The sequence below is a fragment of the Colossoma macropomum genome, unplaced genomic scaffold (genome assembly GCF_904425465.1).
Source record: "Colossoma macropomum unplaced genomic scaffold, Colossoma_macropomum, whole genome shotgun sequence".
NCBI lineage: Eukaryota > Metazoa > Chordata > Actinopteri > Characiformes > Serrasalmidae > Colossoma > Colossoma macropomum.
In genome coordinates, this window is record NW_023494793.1 from 45,446,734 (window position 1) to 45,467,376 (window position 20,643).

The 20,643-nt window shown below is 40.8% G+C and overlaps 1 protein-coding gene across 1 annotated transcript in view; it reads right to left on the reverse strand.

The window, feature by feature from the left end:
* Nucleotides 1-19,486, reverse strand: part of ccdc124 (coiled-coil domain containing 124) — a 24,187-nt gene extending 4,701 nt beyond the window's left edge. The window contains exons 1-2 of the mRNA XM_036579673.1: nucleotides 19,434-19,486; nucleotides 9,327-9,498 (exon numbers count right to left, since the gene is read on the reverse strand). Coding sequence (XP_036435566.1) covers nucleotides 9,327-9,485 — 159 coding nt within the window. The 5' untranslated portion in view covers nucleotides 9,486-9,498; nucleotides 19,434-19,486. The remainder of the gene's footprint in view (nucleotides 1-9,326; nucleotides 9,499-19,433) is intronic.
* Between the last annotated feature and the right edge of the window lie 1,157 nt (nucleotides 19,487-20,643).

A 20,643-nucleotide genomic window follows, 5' to 3' on the forward strand; every position in this document is an offset into this window, starting at 1 on the left:
TTTATCACAATAACGATAAAATATCATCATATTGCCCATCCCTAGTACGTGCTGTGAAAACCTTTCCAATGTTCACTAAATGATCACTGGATTTTGACAACATGATGTAAACTAGGAGTTTGTAATCTTGGGTAGTGCTTACTTCAGCAGTGCCCCCACCAATCACAAGGCTGATGTGGTCTGCCCCGCCCACACAGCTTCAACAAAACTGTGTTTCCCTCTCGTCGTCTCTGTGTTCAAGTCAGAGGAACTTAGAGAGAGAAATCTAAACACCAAGCGAGAGCTTCGCACCCAGCAAGCATGACTGAGCTCTCAAGGACGTCCACTCGTCTGTTTGTTTGGTCAGACAGCCAGGCAGCAGGACGGGAGGGCTGTCAATCACGCAAGCTCATCAGAATATTAGGCCAAGCTCAGACAGTTTAATCTGGATGTTTGACTCTCAATATAACGCTCAATTTAGTGTCATATAAACATTTTAAATATTTTTAAATATTTTAACCCTCTACTGCACACATTACGACAGGAATTTTTGAAAAAAAAATATTTGATTCACTTTTGCATAAAACTGACCTGATTAATTCAATTTTTTTAAATTATAATGTGTGCAGGGGTCCTTTTGGTGCATGCTGCTTTAAGGCAACATTGTGCGACAATGGGACAAAATGATAGACGCCCTAAAACCATTCCACTGCCGCACAAGGTTGCTTCTAGGCAACAAACATATTTCTGTAAATTCTAATGACAAAAAAAAATACTGAATGTTAAAAAAAGAGGTTTAAAAGTGTCCACTAAGAGACAGTAGGACCAAGTACATGCTTTTATTGACTTACTAAAACTCTGCCCTTTATTGTTAACCCTGTCATTGTCGTTAAATATGTATAAAGTTATTGTAAAGTGAGGAGAATAAGTTTGTTGCCCTGAGGCAACACCGTGCAATAAAGGGTTAATCCTCCCTTGGAACTTGCTCCCCTATAGCTTGTCCAGTAAAATAAATGGTGCCTCATAGCAGTACGCAACAGCAGCATGCAGCCATGGAAATGTTGCCATGGTGACCGCATCGCTGGCAATTATCACTGTAAAAATTTAGCTGTATCTACTCTTTATTTAAGGTATGAAAGAGGACTTTTAAGTCATCAAAAAAAAAAATCTGCTGTTGCTCCACTGTCACTGACATTCTACCATCATAAATACAGCACTATCTAAACACTTTAGCATGAATTAGTAGAGAAATAAAGACCATTTTATTGTGACATAAAAAAATCAAACACTTTAAAAAACATTAAAACCAAATTCCAAAACATTTAAGGAATTTTACACATTTTAAGGCTTTCATTTTCATTTTAAAACATTTTCTTTCCTGCCAAAATTCAAAAACCTGTTTTTATATCAAAAACAGAAGAGCTGCAATTTTGATAACAATCTACATCATCAATGTTGTGCTAAGTTTTAAGTGGGGAAATTTAACCCGATAACACACAGCTTGAACTGCCTATAAATGAGTTAGACCAATCAGAAGCAACCAAACATATAAGTGCTGTGACATCACAACCACAACTAACTGGCAGTCTATTCAGTGCTCAGGTCTCAAACCAGAAAGAGTGGATATGCTGGTGTTCTTGGCCAAAAAACAGGCCTCAGACACAATATCGGTCAGAAAAAAATAGATATTTTGCCCAAATTATCCTGCCCCAGCTTTGCGTGTCATCAACTCAGCAAGGAATACAGGAAAATACTGTATCCTATTGTGTCCCTTAATAAGCCTTGTGTGTCCTCAATTCCATGGCTGTGTATTTATGCCAACCATCAAAATCTACAGAGATTAGAAACACAAGCCATTAACGCGAAGGACGTTCTCCTTCACACTCCACCACTCAGCACTGTGGTACGGACAAAGCAGTGATTCTCAACCTGTGCTGTGTGTAGCGCCCCCAAGTGGTAGCCCCAACATCCATCCATCCATCCATCATCTAAACCGCTTATCCTTCTGGGTCGCGGTGGGGTGCTGGAGCCTATCCCAGCTGTCATTGGGCGGAAGGCAGGATACACCCTGGACGGGTCGCCAGTCCATCACAGGGCAGACAGACAGACATACACATTCACACCTAGGGGCAATTTAGCATGTCCAATCGGCCTGACTGCATGTCTTTGGACTGTGGGAGGAAACCGGAGTACCCGGAGGAAACCCACGCAGACACGGGGAGAACAGGCAAACTCCGGTAGCCCCAACATGACCCTTAAAATCTATGTACACTGGAAAATCGGGAGTTACAGAATGGTTGATTAAAACCTGTGCAAATTCTTCAAATGCGTTTTCATATCTTAAGTTTTACCAAGTTTGATTTTTCCAATACAAAGCTTGGCTTAAGGACTTATTTTCATCAATATCGTGCATGCTAACACTCTCACTCTCGAGCTTTCAGAGAGCTTAGCTGCACATTCACCAAAGAAATGTAATACCTGGCTAAAGTCAAGTATTATAGGAAAAAAAACAGACATCTAAGTAAACAGACTGTAATACACTACAGGAAGCGTAGGGGGCAATATAGGCTCTCTGCATTAAGCTACCGCTCAATGGATGTTCATGAATATCAACACTACAATTTAGGAAAAACAAAAGCTTGTTCAAAGGTGCAGTGTGTAAGATTTAGTGGCATCTAGTGGTGAGGTTGCAGATTGCAACCAGCTGAATCCTTCTCCCTCACCCCTCCCTTTCCAAGCGTGCAGTAGAACCTACGGTGGCCATCGGGTAACATTTTGTGTTGCTTTTTTTCTGTAACCAGTTACGAATGACACATTGATTTAACTCATTTAACAAAGAGAACACTATGACACAATAGTGTTAAAATGGGTAACACAAGTTCTTTAACACATTATTTTTAAAGTGTATTAATCCAATTATTTGTGCTCAACATTTCACACACAGTGCTGCACTAAATCCACAGGACTAATTAAGCTCTTTTAAATCAAACAAGCGGTCGGGGAGTGATTTTAAACACTGACGATATCCACAATATTCCCAGAAAAGCACACTGTGGCATATTATAATAGAATTTATCACAATAATGATGAATATTGTCATATCGCCCAGCTCTACGGTGGCGTGTTCACCATTACAGTGATCTTTGCAGCCCTAGGGCTACAGAGGAAATCGCTGTTCACACATCTGGGAACAGCAGTTTCAGGAGAGTGAAAACATAAAAAAATACATAAAAAACACAAAGCGATTCCACCTTGAGCTGGAGAGAAGCTCCTGAGGGTCCGGTGCCACACTAACACAGATATTATTATTACCATCGAGGTGTGTTCTTCCCCCGGAGACGCACGCAGCCCAAATTACATCCAAAAGGCCTCAATTTCACCGAATCCCAGGACTCCGAACAGACAGCACCTTCCCACATCACAGAGAGGAACCTGAGTGTTTCTGGTGCAGATGAGACGATGGGGCTGGAGAAAGCTCACCATGTTTATAACGCAAAAAAATAATAATAAATATAAAAAGAATAGTGCTCTACAATGCCGATTTAATCCACACAGTCACTCTGACAGACTGTAATACACTACAGGAAGTGTAGGGGGCGATATGGCTTCTACTGTTTCATTTAAAAAGCTCTATAATGTTCATATGATCCACACAGTCACTCTGACAGACTGTAATACACTACAGGAAGTGTAGGGGGCGATATGGCTTCTACTGTTTCATTTAAACAGCTCTATAATGTTCATACGATCCACACAGTCACTCTGACAGATGGATCATGAAAAGAAATCATTTGTTGCACAGAAATTTCAGCTGTATCGGTCATGGAAAGTAGCAGCAGTTTAGTGTGCGGTATTTAATTAGTAAAGTGGCAGCCCTGGCAGCGCTGGGCATCGTGGGGCAGCGGCCCAGTGAAGGATCAGGTGACGGAGTCCAACAGAAACAGGATGACAGGAACAGTGTGGAGCTACACGCACTCCACTTAAAACACCAGAGAAACCTGCCAGCTGTGCTCTCACAGCCCTCTGCCACCACATACTCAATAATGCATCAAAGACAGGGAGAGGAAACGGATAGACTGTACAGATAACATAATAGACATGGATCAATTAGAGCCTGACTGATATATTTCAGATGGTCGATCATATCAGGTAAAATTGACCAGCTACATTTCCGTTAGTGTAGCACAGTCTGTAAGAGTGGCTGTGATGCAGGGCTGAAAGATGAATCATATGTATGATAAAATCGCAGTTTTAAAGTGTGCAGTGTTCAAATCACAACAGCCACAGTTTTAATTATAGCCCACATTATCAACGATAATGTTTTAGTAAGTTTAAAGTGGGGAAATTTAACCCAGTAACACGGATCTTGAACTGCGTGTAGATGAGTTAGATGAACCAGAAGCAGTGTGCTTTGTACATGATAACTAACTGGTGCAGCATTCAAGCCTGAAGCCAAAAAACTGGATATGCTGGTCTTCATGGTCAGAAAGTAATCGCAATTTAAATCACAGCCATTAGTTATTTACCCCAAATCATTCAACCCTTCAATGTCGATCACATCAACATTATAGAGCTTTTTAAATCAAACAGTAGAAGCCATATCGCCCTCCTACACTCCTGTAGTGTATTACAGTCTGTCAGAGTGACTGTGTGGATCATATGAACATTATAGAGCTTTTTAAATGAAACAGTTGAAGCCATATCGCCCCCTACACTTCCTGTAGTGTATTACAGTCTGTCAGAGTGACTGTGTGGATCATATTAACATTATAGAGCTTTTTAAATGAAACAGTTGAAGCCATATCGCCCCCTACACTTCCTGTAGTGTATTACAGTCTGTCAGAGTGACTGTGTGGATCATATGAACATTATAGAGGCTTTTTAAATGAAACAGCAGAAGCCATAAAAGTCCAATCAGAGAAGGATAAACATATCCAGCCAACAGCAAACAAAAACGGACCAATCACAGTAAAGGTCTGACACACTGACCAACCGAGGCTTATAAAATCTATAAAAAGGCCAATCACAGCAAAGCGCTCAGATGAAAGAGTCCCGTCAAAGCGCAGCACTCACAGCAAAGACCACCGGGCCAATCAAAGACATCACAAGCACATCTCAGAGCTAAATACAGCTTCTCCAGGGAAACGGCTATACAGAGAGAGAGACAGAGAGAGAGAGAGAGAGAGAGAGAGAGAGAGAGAGAGAGAGAGAGCAAGCAAGAGAGAGAGAGAGAGAGAGAGAGAGAAAGAGAGAGAGAGAGAAAGAGAGAGAGACAGAGAGAGAGAGAGAGAGAGAGACAGACAGACAGACAGACAGACAGACAGAGAGAGAGAGAGAGAGAGAGAGAGAGAGAGAGAGAGAGAGAGAGAGGTGAAATCTAGCTTCCTGCTGAGTGCAGTTCGAACCATAATCTGACACATCTCAACTTCTTCAGAAGGCCTTGACTGGCTGATCAGATGCATTAGGCCTTTAACAGACTCAAGGCAAGTATACATACACCAGTGCACTGTAAACACTCAGTCCTGAAGGGGGTGCTAGAGGACATATCAGAGAGGATCTACTGTTATTGCAACAACCTCAGCAGCTAAACATGGACTGTAGTGGCTGTGATGCAGGGCTGAAAGATCAATCATATAGGAGAATGAGCTGCTTTACCTCTTCTGCTGGAATTAGAGGCCATAATGGAAGAAAACCTCGTATCTCCAAAACGGTAACTTAACAGGAGAAGGAAAAAACCTACTTTACTGTTAATGCAGGTCAATGGAACCAGACTTTTCTGGCAGTTTCTTTTACTCCATTCATCATGAAATGTACACACAATGTAAAGGGCAACAGGTATTTTCAAATCATGTCCAAAACTGAAAAACATCAAAAACAGAGACACAAGGTTTTCTTCCGACAGCAGCGATGTGTTTATGTAAGCCAGGTGACCATTTAAGCATGACCACTGACCACTGAAGAACAGGGTAAAAGGGGGCCAACAAAGTATCAGAGAAACAGATGGACTACAGTCTGTAACTGTAGAACTACAAAGTGCACCTATATAGTAAGTGGAGCTGATAAAATGGACAATGAGTGTAAAATGTCACTATTAACATAACCATGAATAAAGAGTTCTACGCATCGTGATATGGTTCCTCAGATTGATGGAGAACGTGTTCAAGGTGTTCTACTGTAGTTACGATGTCAAGCTTGAAACAATATATGACAATATTTTGTTGATTATATATAACCGCTTTCAAAAAGGTTCTGTACAGAACCATTTACAGCACATTCTATACCAATCTAAATAACGTTTTCATGACACAAAGAACCGTTTAGTCATGCAAATGGATCTTTGAGTGTTCATGGTTCTATACAGAACCACTTTCTTTCCTCCATCAGCACATTTTAACAACACTGCAATAACACTGATGACCGTGATTCAGGTCACCATGATATTACATTTTTCATATTATTTAATCTCTAGTTTGATCTGAACATCAACATAGAACCACATAAACGTCTCTTATTTCTCCCTGACTTCAAACAATGCGCTGTAACAAACAGCCAAACAGTGACACTACTTAAAAGCGGGTCTGTAACGGTTAAGCTGGGTAATCAATAATCAGTGCATCTCCAGAACTGGCAGCAGTCAGGGCAGACAGAACATAGAGCAGAGTGGAGAACAGTCTCCAGCGCCTCCCAGTGGTCACTAATAAGTAAAGAGAGCTGAATATACCAGCCTTACAGTGACCTCTAGTGTCTGACAGCAGCACTGCAGCACTTACAGGCAAAATGAGCAGCAGAAACACTAAAAACTAAACCAATGTTCTTTAATTAAGAGATAAGAGACTAATTTAATTATAACTCCAGAACAGACATATATGGTTCTAAACGTTTGCAGCAATACATAATAACTGGCTCATATCCCACTCTTAAAAAAGATGGTTCTCCAAGGGTTCTTTACAGCACCAAATGGCTTCTGCTATTGTGACGATATCAAGCTTGTAAGAGTAGAACACTTTTAAGTGCTACATAGAACCATCTACAGCACATTTTCTATCAATCAGAAGAACTACGATGCTATGTAGAACCATTTTGTTTACTAAAGTTCTTCAAGGGTTCTTTAGTAAAGAAAGTACTTTTATGTAGAACCATAAACACTCAAAGAACCCTTTGCACGCTTAAATGGTTCTCCGCTTGGTAATACAGTTCTTTAGATTGATGGCAAATGTGTTGTATATGGTTCCATATAGCACCAAAAAGGGTTCTACTGTGGTTACTTTGTCAAGCTTGTAACAATAGAAGAACCCATTTTGGTGCTATACAGAACTATATACAACACGTTTTCCACCAATCTGAAGAACTATTTGACATTGCAAAGAACTCTTTAATCATGCAAAGGGTTCTCTGAGTGTTGATGGTTCTATACAGAACCATTGCCTGTATAAGCAAAGCCTTGAAGAACTTAAAAAAAAAAAAGAACATTTTTCTCTGTCCTCAAAAAAGAAAATGGTTCTATATAGAACCATGAACACTCAAAGAATCCTTTACATTATTAAAAGGTTCTTTGCATCCTGAAAGCGTTCTTCAGATTAACAGAGAATGTGCTGTAGATGGTCCTATACAGAACCTTTTTGAAAAGGGTTCTATCTAGCACCAAAAAGGTTTCTTCTATTGTTACAAGCTTGACATAGTAACAACAGAGGAACATTTTTTGGTGCTAGATAGAACCATTTTCTTCACAAAAGAACCATCTATTTTAAGAGTGTACCGGATGGAAATACACACATTATTTGGAAAATTAATATTATATTATTATTAATATTTATGAGAATAAAACCAAATCAGTGCTTTCACAGTGCAGAAAGTTTTAAGATGACTGTGATCTGAACATGTTTGATCATCGGGCCCTGCAGAAAAGTATTCACCGCCACCGTGTGGACAAATTATAAACTGCAGATTTTTACAGGTACTAATTCAGCCCTTCAGACTACCTAATGTAATTTTAAAGGGGAATTCAAACACATTTTCAAATTTCCAACATAATTAACCTTTTAAGCTGTAATCAGAGTGGTTCAGAGTGAAACACTGTTCTAGATAAACTTACTGAGTCAGAACTGTTCACAGTGGTGGTGATGGGAACCAGACGTCCACCTCTAAAAGCTCCCTCACAGAAAGTTCCTACATGAAATGGTTATGAATTCACTGCCTGATGACTGAGACACTGTTTTATGATAGTGCACTCATTAGTGCAGTGGGTGAAGTACAGTAGTGTGTGGTTTGGGACGCGGCGTTAGATCAGCCAGTGAGACGCGTTCAACAGCTGCTCTGCTGTGCTGCTCGTTAAACACCTCCAAGAGAAAGTTTGAGGGGTTTGTTGATTAAGGAGCTTTAATTGAGGTAAACTAATACATAACACAACAAATGTATTGAGGTGAATTAAAACATGTAAGGTAAATTAAAAAATTTATTGAGGTAAATTAACGCATTTATTATGGTATATTGATGCATTTATTGAGGTGTATTAATACATTTATTGAGATAAACTGATGCATTTATTGAGGTATATTGAGGCATATTAATGAATATATTGAGGCATATTAATACATTTATTGAGGCATATTGATGCATTTATTGAGTTAATTTAATACATTTATTGAGCTGAATTAATACATTTTTTTAGGTAAATTAATGTATTTATTAAGCTGATGTTGCTTCGTATTCACCAACTTTCGTAATTCATTCTTCGTGTAAGGCGCCTCAGTGTAACTGCAGCTCCTTTTAAGGTGGAACAGAAAATCCAAATGAGAAGCTGGTCAATAAGAAGCTTTTATTTTATTTTCTTATTTTCTTATTTATTTTCTTTTTTATTCTTTTGATCCTTCCTAAACTGCTTTCCTGTAAAGCTGCTTTGAGACAACACTAGCAGTAAAAAGCGCTATAGAAATAAATGTTGTTGTTCAGCTTTATATTGTATGAGTTTATTCTTTAATCTTTTCAGTTTTGGTCCACTTTTATTAGTTTTTATAAAATCTCTCACACTGGAATGTTCTGAACTCTGGAGATGTGCAGGTTATACGGATCCACCAATCAGCTGATCTCCTCGTAGTGTTTTCTGGAGACTGAATTTAAAGCATCTACATATCTGTTCATGTGTTTGTGGTCATTCTGGTCTGTGTTGTTGGTGTTTATCCTCCTGCAGGGCTGTATCTGCAGTAACGGTGGTGAGACGAGCTCCATCAGAGCACAGTCAGAGCTACAGCTCACCCACCAACATGGAGACGGGGTCTTCTTAATGATGTAATACAGTAATATGACTGTATATGAATGGGGGTTCTCATCACTGGTTGGATCTCTCTCACCTTCCTCTGCTCTTTCTTCAGCACGTGTTTGTCGCTCTCCTGCCACAGTGCGTCCTCCAGCTCCTGCTGTTTTCGGGCATCAGCGGCAGCTTTGGCCTCCGCCTTCCGCACCCTGGCAGCCGCAGACTTGGAGTTCTCACCCTGGAACTTCTTAGGCATCCCTGGGCCTAACCTGCAGCACACACACACATTAAAGGGACACTCCAGCGTTTTTCATCCTGATCTCTAATGCTCTGTTCTAGATAAACTTACCGAGTCAGAACTGTTCACAGTGGTGGTGATAGGAACCAGACGTCCACCTCTAAAAGCTCCCTCACAGAAAGTTCCTACATGAAATGGTTATGAATTCACTGCCTGATGACTGAGACACTGTTTTATGATAGTTTAGAGAACTTAAACTCCATTCATGGTGGAGGGATACATGCAGGGCGCTGTGAGGCAAAATAGTCCCCAAAGAAAACTTATTATTTCAGGTTTTCCACTATTTTCCATCATCAACATTCCATATAACCTCAGAAGACTCGTGTAGGTTCACTGGTGGTTCTGGATAGTAAATAAAATGTCTATATCTGTGTTGTAGTCATGGCGACCCCTGGTTCCTATCACCACCACTGTAAAGACATCTGAACCATTTCATACCAAACCACTCGGAATCACTTGATTACATCTCACACACTGCATTATGGAGGGAAACTCCCACTTAGATGCATCAGTGCATACATTTATACTGAGCACTATACAGACTGCTGCTCTGGAACTGCTGAGCATATCTATGGAGATCACATAAAGCTCATTTAAAGTTCTTATCTTATCTCTCTGGGTGGGTGAGGGTAAGGATGCGACACGGCAGGCTGTTTTCTATACGTTTAACTACCCATTTTTAAATGGAAAGCTTATAAAAGTCCACAAGGAAATGTAAAAAGCAGGCTAACGCCACTGCTTAGCGCTCAGGAACCCGTCTGGCTGTTTAAACAGTGATATGTATTCCTTACTTTTGTGAAGGCGACGTTTGAGACGCCTGAAGCTGGACAAAAATTAAAAGTAAAGACTCCGCAGCAGGTTAGCGACGTTTCTCACGTGGATCCTTAACGCACCTCTTGCCAGTAAAGGTAAGCGTGGACCGCCGGTCAAGAGACGATATGGAAAAAATAACATCATGACATCATGAAGACGTTTTATACAGATTTTTTTGGCCAAGTGCACTTTGTCTCTGGGTTTCAGTGCCCATAAACGGTGCTCAGTGAGGTGTAATCAGAGTGATTCAGGGTGGTTTGGTGTGAAATGGTTCAGATGTCTTTACAGTGGTGGTGATAGGAACCAGGGGTCGCCATGACTACAACACAGATATAGACATTTTATTTACTATCCAGAACCACCAGTGAACCTACACGAGTCTTCTGAGTTTATATGGAGTTTATATGTTGATGATGGAAAATAGTGGAAAATCTGAAAGTTTTCTTTGGGGACTATTTTGACCAAAATCTTCTGAAAACTATCCGTGAGGGAGCTTTTAGAGGTGGACCTCTACACAAATGACCACAAAAACTTCCAGGATCCAAAAGACGTAACTCTCCTAAAGAGAAGCTGGTTTGGCAGCTACTGAGCGCTGGATATCAGGTGAAGAGAGGAGAGCTGAAGGGTTCTGACTCAGACAGTCTCAGATTCACGTTCACTGTGTTTAGTCTCAGAGTGACGCTGTAAACTGTTGGGTTTTAAAGCTTCATTTGTAAACAACCCAGAACTACAGCTGCCGTTTGGTCTGATGTTCAGTTTCACCCGATTTGGGACCTGACGATGGTTTTTCTCGAGATTCTAAGTGCTTTAGTCCGAGGAATGATGCCGTTCTGACTCTGAGGTCTGAGGATGTCCTAAAAATGTACCCGGTAGTGCCGCCTAGTGCTAAATAACATATATTTGCATGTCGGTCAGTTTGAAAATGAAAAAGCAAAGTGTGAAATGAACATGCCTTTTCATTCTGACACTTAAAGCGCGTCGATGCCGAAAACTGAATCACAAACTGTAACTTTACTGTTGATTTATCCATTTTCCTTTTGTCAGATATGCAGCCGATTGCTATGAAAAAAAAAAAAAGAACGTGAATACTGTTTTTTGATTTTAGTTTTGACACGTATTCTGCATTTCATGAAGAAAAGCCAAAGCGAAGCTTGGATTTTCTTTTCTCTATTAGCTTTTCCATTTTAGATACGGCCATGAAAACCCAGAATAACAACTAAAATGAAATGAAATAGCTGTTTTACATTTATTTTTATTTTTGTCACAAATTACTCGTTCTTATGTGAATAATGAAACTGCAAATGTAGGTATTTCATTTCAATTTTGGCAGGATATTTGCACAGATGTTTGGAAAAAGAAATCGTAAAAAGAGGTTTGTGTTTACATTTTACCGTTTTAATTTTAATTCCTTTTTTGGCCGGATTTGCTTCCCATACAGCTACTCGTTATCAGTTCTCACACAGGTGAAGCCCAGCCATGCACACAGCCCAGAGGAGCTCAATGTTGCACAATCAGTGTCATTTTCTTTCAGTTTCAGAAAAACATTGTTAATTTTTTATGTAAACGTTTATCTTCAGATGACTGTTTTAATGTTTTTTAACGTTAAGCGTTTATAAACAGTCTCCACAGCCAAAAGCTGCTGCCAGAGCTGGTAAACAGCTTCTGATGTATTTTTCAGAAAGGCAGGCGAAGCAGGGTGAAGGTCGTGACCTTTAAAGAGGAATCCTCACTGTCGCTGTGGACAGAACTGCAGGCTACTGCATTCTCTGCATACCAGTGAAGGAATGTCAGGCAAACTGAACACCAGGACATTTCACATCTCATTTTCCTACTACTGAACGATTAACCGCTTCTATATTGAAAATCACACAAAAAAAGGGAGAATTTTCAAATCGCAAGAGCTGCAATTTTTTATATTACAGTCATCATCATCAACAACGTTGTCTCAAGTTTTAAGAGGGGAAATTTAACCTAATAACACAGAGCTTGTGAACTGAGTTAGACCAATCAGAGGCAGCCAAAGCCCCATGTGTTGTGACATCATCACCACAGCTCACTCCACTCAGGCGTCAAACCTCAATCTAGAAAAAGTGGATATTCTGGTTTTATTGGCCAAAAAAACAGGCCTGAACTTTAATTTATAGAAAATAATTGCAACTGAAATCACACTCACAATATTACTCAGAAAAATCATAATTAGATATTTTTCCCAAATCGATTAGCTCTCGCTACCAGCTCTAATGCGGTTCAGTGTTGGTCAGGTCTGGCAGGTGCGGAAAAGCACAGTAAAAGGGCCTTTCAGGCAAATCAGATATTCCGATTTGTACGGTATTTTTATGTCACTGCTAACAGAACAAAACCTGTATATCCAAAACTGTAACTTTACAGAAGAAGACGTTCTTAATTTTGAATGGAGGTTAATGGAATAAGATCCCTATGGTCTATTCATCATGAACTTTTAAATAAATAAATAAAAATAAAAATGAAGCTACTTGGTTTGTTTTCCGGCAGCAGTGATATAGTTTTAATCGTCTGTTTTCACCTCAGCTAACGGTATTACACACGTTAAAAAAAAAAAACAAGCGCTCTTTAGTAGTCTATTTAGAACCATGAGTTACAATGTTAATCCTGTAACAAAAGAGTGTTTTTAGTGCTATATAGAACCATTTTCAAAACGTTTCATCAATCTATAGAATCATTTCACAATGCAAAGAACCATTTAAGCATGCAAAAGGTTCTTTAAATGTTCATATGTCTAAATAAAACCATTCCCTTTACTAAAGAACTCTTGGGAAAAAAAAAGCGGTTAAAAGTTTTCACAGCAGAACCACTTAAAGAACCAAATTAGATACATTTGTAAGACATTATTATCTACACCAATCCAGGATAACATTCTGACCACCTCCTTGTTTCTATGCTCATTGTCCATTTTATCAGCTCCACTTACTATATAGGTGCACTTTGTAGTTCTACAGTTACAGACTGTAGTCCATCTGTTTCTCTGATACTTTGTTACCCTGTTCTTCAGTGGTCAGGACCCCCATGGACCCTCACAAAGCAGGTACTACTTGGGTGGTGGGTCATTCTCAGCACTGCAGTAACGCTGACGTGGTGGTGGTGTGTTAGTGTGTGTTGTGCTGGTACGAGTGGATCAGACACAGCAGTGCTGCTGGAGTTTTTAAACACTGTGTCCACTCACTGTCCACTCTTTTAGACACTCCTACCATGTCAGTCCACCTTGTAGATGTAAAGTCAGAGACGATAGCTCATCTGCTGCTGCACAGTTTGTGTTGGTCATCCTCTAGTCCTTCATCAGTGGTCACAGGACGCTGCCCACAGGCCGCTGTTGGCTGGATATTTTTGGTTGGTGGACTATTCTCAGTCCAGCAGTGACACTGAGGTGTTTAAAAACTCCAGCAGCACTGCTGTGTCTGATCCACTCAGACGAGCACAACACACACTAACACACCACCACCACGTCAGTGTTACTGCAGTGCTGAGAATGACCCACCACCCAAGTAGTACCTGCTTTGTGAGGGTCCATGGGGGTCCTGACCACTGAAGAACAGGGTATCAAAGTATCAGAGAAACAGATGGACTACAGTCTGGAACTGCAGAACTACAAAGTGCACCCATACGATGTTTTGCACCATCATGCATTTAAAATCAGAACATCTGACTATCTCACTAACAAATAAGGGGAAAAAAATCTAATTTGAGTTCTGATCTTATCTGAGCCCTAGTGATCAGATGTGGAGGTCAGTTCTGGGGTGCTAATGTCTTTGAAGTCCTCTGACCAAAGGCCACTGATCAATAATGCACAGCCTACATCTTCAGGACAAAGGTTTTACGCCACTGCAGAGGCCCTGAGAGCAGAGTGGCCATGGGATTTACAGATATCTGAGCTTAAAGAACAAAACACGTTCTGTGGCTCCGTCTAACGCGAGCTAATCACCGCCGAGCGACGACTGCATGTTCCCAAACACAGCAGCGGCTAATCAGCCACGGCCAGCGACTCCTCTGGATGCTGTTTACAAACAGAGGCCATGAGTTTACTGGAAAAACAGCCTGTGAGTCTCATATATACACTAATCTTACTCATATTTATCTGAACTGCTGAATTCCTGTAAGGTATCTGTGACATATTGTCCCTTAAATGTAACAGCAGGTTTCCCGAGACTGATTATGCAGAAGTCTGGACTAAAAGGGACTTTCAGAGGTGATTTACTGCTGTTATTGCTGTCTAGTTACAGACTAAACTGGCCGTATGTGTTTGACGGTTAAAAAGTAAGAAGCTCCAAAGAACCTAAGATTGTCTATTTTGCTACTGTGGGCATTTACGCTGCTCTGGCGTGTCGACGGACATGAACACATCCTCTCCTGTCAGTTGGCCGCATGTGGGTGTTATGAGGGAGTTTCCTGTGAAATCCAATTGAAACTTAGTCTTGCCAAGCCAATATTTATGTAAGTAATGCTTCTTTTTTTTTAAATAATCAGAACGTCAACATCGTAGGCACCATTCAGCTAATATTTTCCAAAACTAATCTAATCTAAATTAATCTAATCTAAACACAGACTTGCCAAGCCAATATTTATGTAATTAATGCTTCTATTTTTACATAGTAAGCATCATTAAGCTATTATTTTCCAAAACATTAATAAGGTTAGATGGGAAAGATTAGGATTTAAGCGCTCAGCTTGTGAAGGTTGTTAAGCACCTCTGCGAGCTTACATGCTCACACACTTTTTGCGGTTTTGTTTTGCCTGTCGCAGATGCTCCACTACAGCAGGTGGCGCTATGACAGTGTATGATAGGTTTCATGACTGCTGGAAAAATGATTCGTTCACAGTTCTAACTATGGTGACGTGCAAGTCCAGAATGGTGCCACCATTTAAGGTGGAACGTGAAAATTGAAACAAGTAGCTGGTGAATAGGCAGCCGACTTCAGCCTCGTCCTCTCGTGAACCTAAATATAAGATAACCTGCATGTTTTGGTGCTTAGTGTTAGTTAGTACTACTGAATAACAGACTTGACATCTTACATTTAGGACGTATTCATTGACCATTTAATAAATGCGTGTTTAACAGTGAAAATCTGTGTCTCGGCCACTTCCTGTGAAACAAAGATCCGCAAATCTTTGTTTAATGGCACGCCTCTGTTTACTGACCAATCACAGGCTTTCTTGCGTAGTGTCTTCATCCACGGAGTTCGCCCAGACGTCTGCGGTTGTTCGTTTTATCCACAATTACGTCACGTTGCTTGCTGAAGCCAGGAGAACGTCGTCTCCGCTGAGGCCTTAAGGTCATTCGTTACCACTCGCAGTCAACATCAGTCATTTCCGTTTATTATCATTCAACTGATCGTTTTCTTGCTCTGATTTTCAAAATTTGGAGGTAAATTGTGTTTTATATATATATATATATATATATATATATATACACATACATATACATATATACATATATACATACACATATACAACCTTGTATCTCCATTTTTCTTGTTTTTCAGTTTTTGACAATTTGAAAATGCTTGTGTCTCTTTCGATTGTCTGTAAATTTCAAGTACAGTATGTTTGTTCCTTCTCCTGTAAAGTTGCCATTTTGGAGATACGAGGTTTTCTTCCGACTACAGCGACATATTTAAGCAACAGAACACGAGAGGGAGTGAGTTATCGCGAAGTAACTTCACGGCTGTGATGATCTACGGCACTCGACTTCGGCTGCCTCTCGTACCTTGAGCTGCAGACATGAATCACGCAAACACCAGCTGCCTCCTGATTGGGCAGACGCATCGCGCTGGCCGGATTCTTTCGCAAAAAGTTCAGCTCCACTCAACTTTGACACGTCAGACCCATCATGCACCTGGCAGAATCAACGTTTTCCATGGAAAATGAACGGGACAGCTGTGCGCTGACGTGCCGGAGCAGTGAAAACGCAGCGCAATGCTGGGATCAGAATGCACAATGTTTTCTTTCGCGATGGTCACTGTGTCAGATTATGTGATTATAGCGGGAACAGTGGTGCTGTGACACAAACAGGAAATCTGCCATAGAGCAGACCGTCTCATTTCGGTTCAGCCTTCGTGGGTCTAAGCATCCTTTGAAGGACACGCCTTCATAGACCGCATCCTTCGAAGGGTCCAGCCCCTGAATTGGGATGCACTGTATTTGCGCCGCCGCCATTATTCCACCTCTAGTAGGAACAATTATCTAGGAACCAAAGAGCGAACGCACGGTTTCACAGTGGCGGAGACGCGTACTACACTGTTCAATGCTAAAATTCCTATTGGTGGTCGCCACGTCGCTTTACTCCTTATTTGCATAATGTTAAAATCCGCTGAACTTTGTCGTGTCACTAACTCCGCCCACTTTGCGTCGCCAACATTCGCGCCGCCTCCTGACGCCAGAAATCGCAGCTCTCACTGAAAATAAATGACCTTTTTGTCACGTCGCGACGCTGCCGGTGTGAACGCAGGGTAACGCAGCTGAACGATCCGCTCAGCTCCTGCTCTTCAGGCTCCCGTGTGGAGTCACACTGATTATTATTCAGCCAAACAAAGTCATATTACTACTGTGATGAAAACGAAATGACTCACCAATGGAGGAAAACAGGTGTGTTTGGCAACCACACAGGTTTACCACACTGACCAATCCACAGCTGACAGTTTTAGAGTTTATTTATGGCTTTGGAGACACACAGAAAACAGCGTTCTGCTGTCTGTCATAGTACGGGGCGTATTTTAGGTCCCTCAGGCTCATCTCTCCACCGAAATATGAACATATGTTGCTAAGCAGGGATCAAAGGGCTGAGAAAAATGGGGCGGGGTGTTGAAACGATCCGATTGGCTCAGTCCCTGATGTTGGAGGTCCAGTCGTGCCCTGTCTTTTAGTACGGCACGTATCACTGCTGTCGGACCAAAACCTCCAAAATGGTAACTTTACAGGAGAAAGAAAAAACATACTTTACTTTTAATGTAAGTCAATGGAACCAGACTTTTTTCTGATGATTCTGGGCCATTTCTTTTGGTCCATTCATCATAAAATCAACACACTATGCAAAGAAAAGCAAGCATTTTCAAATTATGTCAAAAAGTGAAAAACGAAAAAAAGAACGGAGATCAGCAGCGACATACTGACGCAGTGTGCAGCACACAGTAGGTTCACTTGAACACAGCCTTTTCTCTTGGAGGTGTTTAACGAGCAGCTAACGAGCAGCACAGCAGAGCAGCTGTTGATCGCGTCTCACTGGCTGATCTAATGCCGCGTCCCAAACCACACACTTCTGTACCTCACCTACTGCACTAATGAGCACACTTCTAATGGGATATGCACTATTATTACACACTATTTAGTGAGCTAGTTTGCGGTTTGGGATGTGGAAATACTAACGTAGCAGGAAATCTCACCTGTTTGAATTTCAGCTTCTACTTACTGCTGCAGTAACAAATGAAATTATAGCAAAACACTGAAGTGTATTGATTAATAAGCCTTAAAAACTTGTTTTAAACTGAGTTTTCCCAAAACAAATTTTTTTTTTACTGCCTTTGCGTGATCAGTTATGGCTTTATTATCTCATAACAAACTGACACTGCACTGCAGAGTGAATTTAACGTTGCCTACAAACATGGAGGCATAACAATAAATCTACAACTACAACTTTTATGCAAGGTTTTACAAACTGAGCTGCACTAAATCCAGTTAAACAGACCTAAATACTTCACTTTATGGTGAAACGTAGTTATTCAGTGTTTACGTACTGATGATATCCACGATATTCTTAGAAAAGCATATTGTGACATAATTTATTGCGATTATGATAAAATATCATAATATTGACCACCCTTAGTGCGCAAGTAGACTCGTAAAAAGGATGGGTCTTTAGTACAGACAAGAGCTCTACACACAACCAAGACCACTCAAAGATCCATTTGCCTGTTTAAATGGTTCTTTGCATGGTGAAAAGGTTATTCAGACTGATGGAGAGTGTGAATATGGTTCTATATAGCACCAAAAAGGTTCTGCTGCAGTTATAAGCTTGAGCCCTTTTTGGTGCTATGTGGAACCACTTTCAAACAGGTATTTTCAAGAACCATATATTCTCAATCTGAGGAGCCATTTAAGCATTGCGCAAAGAGTTTGGGTGTTCTTGGTTCTATATAGAACCACTGTCTTTACTAAAGAACACTTGAAATGTTTTATTTCCAAACTGATTGATGGAGAACGTGTTGTAAATGGTTCTATATAGAACCTTTTTGAAAATAGTTCTGCGAAGCACCAAAAAGGGTTCTTTCTATTGTGTACGCGCCTGAGTAGAACCCTTTTCGGTGCTTTATTGAACCATACACAGCACATTCTCCACCAATCTGAAGAACCATTTCACCACTCAAAGAACCCTTTAAGCATGCAAGTGGTTCTTTGAGTGTTGGTGGTTCTATATAGGACCACTGTCTTTACTAAAGAACCCTTGAAGAACCATCTATTTTAGAGTGATAATATCAGTGAGGAAAGTAGATTATTTTTCCTCAGTTCCATTTTAGTTCCTAATTCCTTTCTGCGTTTAAGTCTTTATTTTTTATTTTTTGGACCAAAAGAATTCAAAATAATAATAATAATAAACGTCCACCATGATATCTGCTGGATGTTCTGAGCGAACAGACAATAAACGAAGCTGAAGTTGACATGCTGTTCGAATTTTCCGTTCCACCTTAAATGGTGCAGCAGTAACACGTAACTGCTGCATCACTTAAGGTGGGACGGATAATTCGAACAAGCCAAGTTCAGCCTCGTACAGGCTACCGATAAAGCCGCCACGAATGATAAAAACAGCGCAACGAATGTGATCATTTCGCTATTTTAACAAACAGAACTTCAGTTTTTGTGTAAACACTCGGATGATTTAGCATCGCTGCTAACGTCACTGTTCGGCTGCCTGGCTGAACACCGAACACTGAGCTCCAGGTTTAGGCGAGTATTTCCTCCAGCGCGCTGTTCTCGGTAGCTGAAGACAGACCGGACTGTCTACAAAATTATATGAGGATTAAAACTTTTATTTTAACCCTAAAACTGTTTTTTTGAGGAACTTTTACCGACCTGTCAGAGCTCCAGCGCTGCTGCTCGCCCTTCTTCTCTGAATGCTGGTGTTGGACTGTTTTAGTCCTCCTGTCGCCACCTGCGGACCGAGTAGTTGAACTGCACTGGCCACTTTATTAGAAACACGTAGCTTGTGCTTCCACTAACTGGCCACTTTATTAGAAACACCTACCTTGTCCTTCCACTAACTGGCCACTTTATTAGAAACACCTACCTTGTGCTTCCGCTCACTGGCCACTTTATTAGAAACACCTACCTTGTGCTTCCGCTCACTGACCACTTTATTAGAAACACCTACCTTGTGCTTCCACTAACTGGCCACTTTATTAGAAACACCTACCTTGTGCTTCCACTCACTGGCCACTTTATTAGAAACACCTACCTTGTGCTTCCACTCACTGGCCACTTTATTAGAAACATAAACCTTGTGCTTTCACTAACTGGCCACTTTATTAGAAACACCTACTGTAAGCTTCCACTAACTGGCCACTTTATTAGAAACACCCAGTTTGTGCTTCCACTAACTGGCCACTTTATTAGAAACACCTACCTTGCGCTTCCACTCACTGGCCACTTTATTAGAAACACCCAGTTTGTGCTTCCACTCACTGGCCACTTTATTAGAAATACTTACCATGTGCTTCTACTCACTGGCCACTTTATTAGAAACACGTAGCTTGTGCTTCCACTAACTGGCCACTTTATTAGAAACACGTAGCTTGTGCTTCCACTAACTGGCCACTTTATTAGAAACACCTACCTTGTCCTTCCACTCACTGGCCACTTTATTAGAAACACCTACCTTGTGCTTCCGCTCACTGGCCACTTTATTAGAAACACCTACCTTGTGCTTCCGCTCACTGGCCACTTTATTAGAAACACCTACCTTGTGCTTCCGCTCACTGACCACTTTATTAGAAACACCTACCTTGTGCTTCCACTAACTGGCCACTTTATTAGAAACACCTACCTTGTGCTTCCACTAACTGGCCACTTTATTAGAAACACCTACCTTGTGCTTCCACTCACTGGCCACTTTATTAGAAACACCTACCTTGTGCTTCCACTCACTGGCCACTTTATTAGAAACACAAACCTTGTGCTTTCACTAACTGGCCACTTTATTAGAAACACCTACTGTAAGCTTCCACTAACTGGCCACTTTATTAGAAACACCCAGTTTGTGCTTCCACTAACTGGCCACTTTATT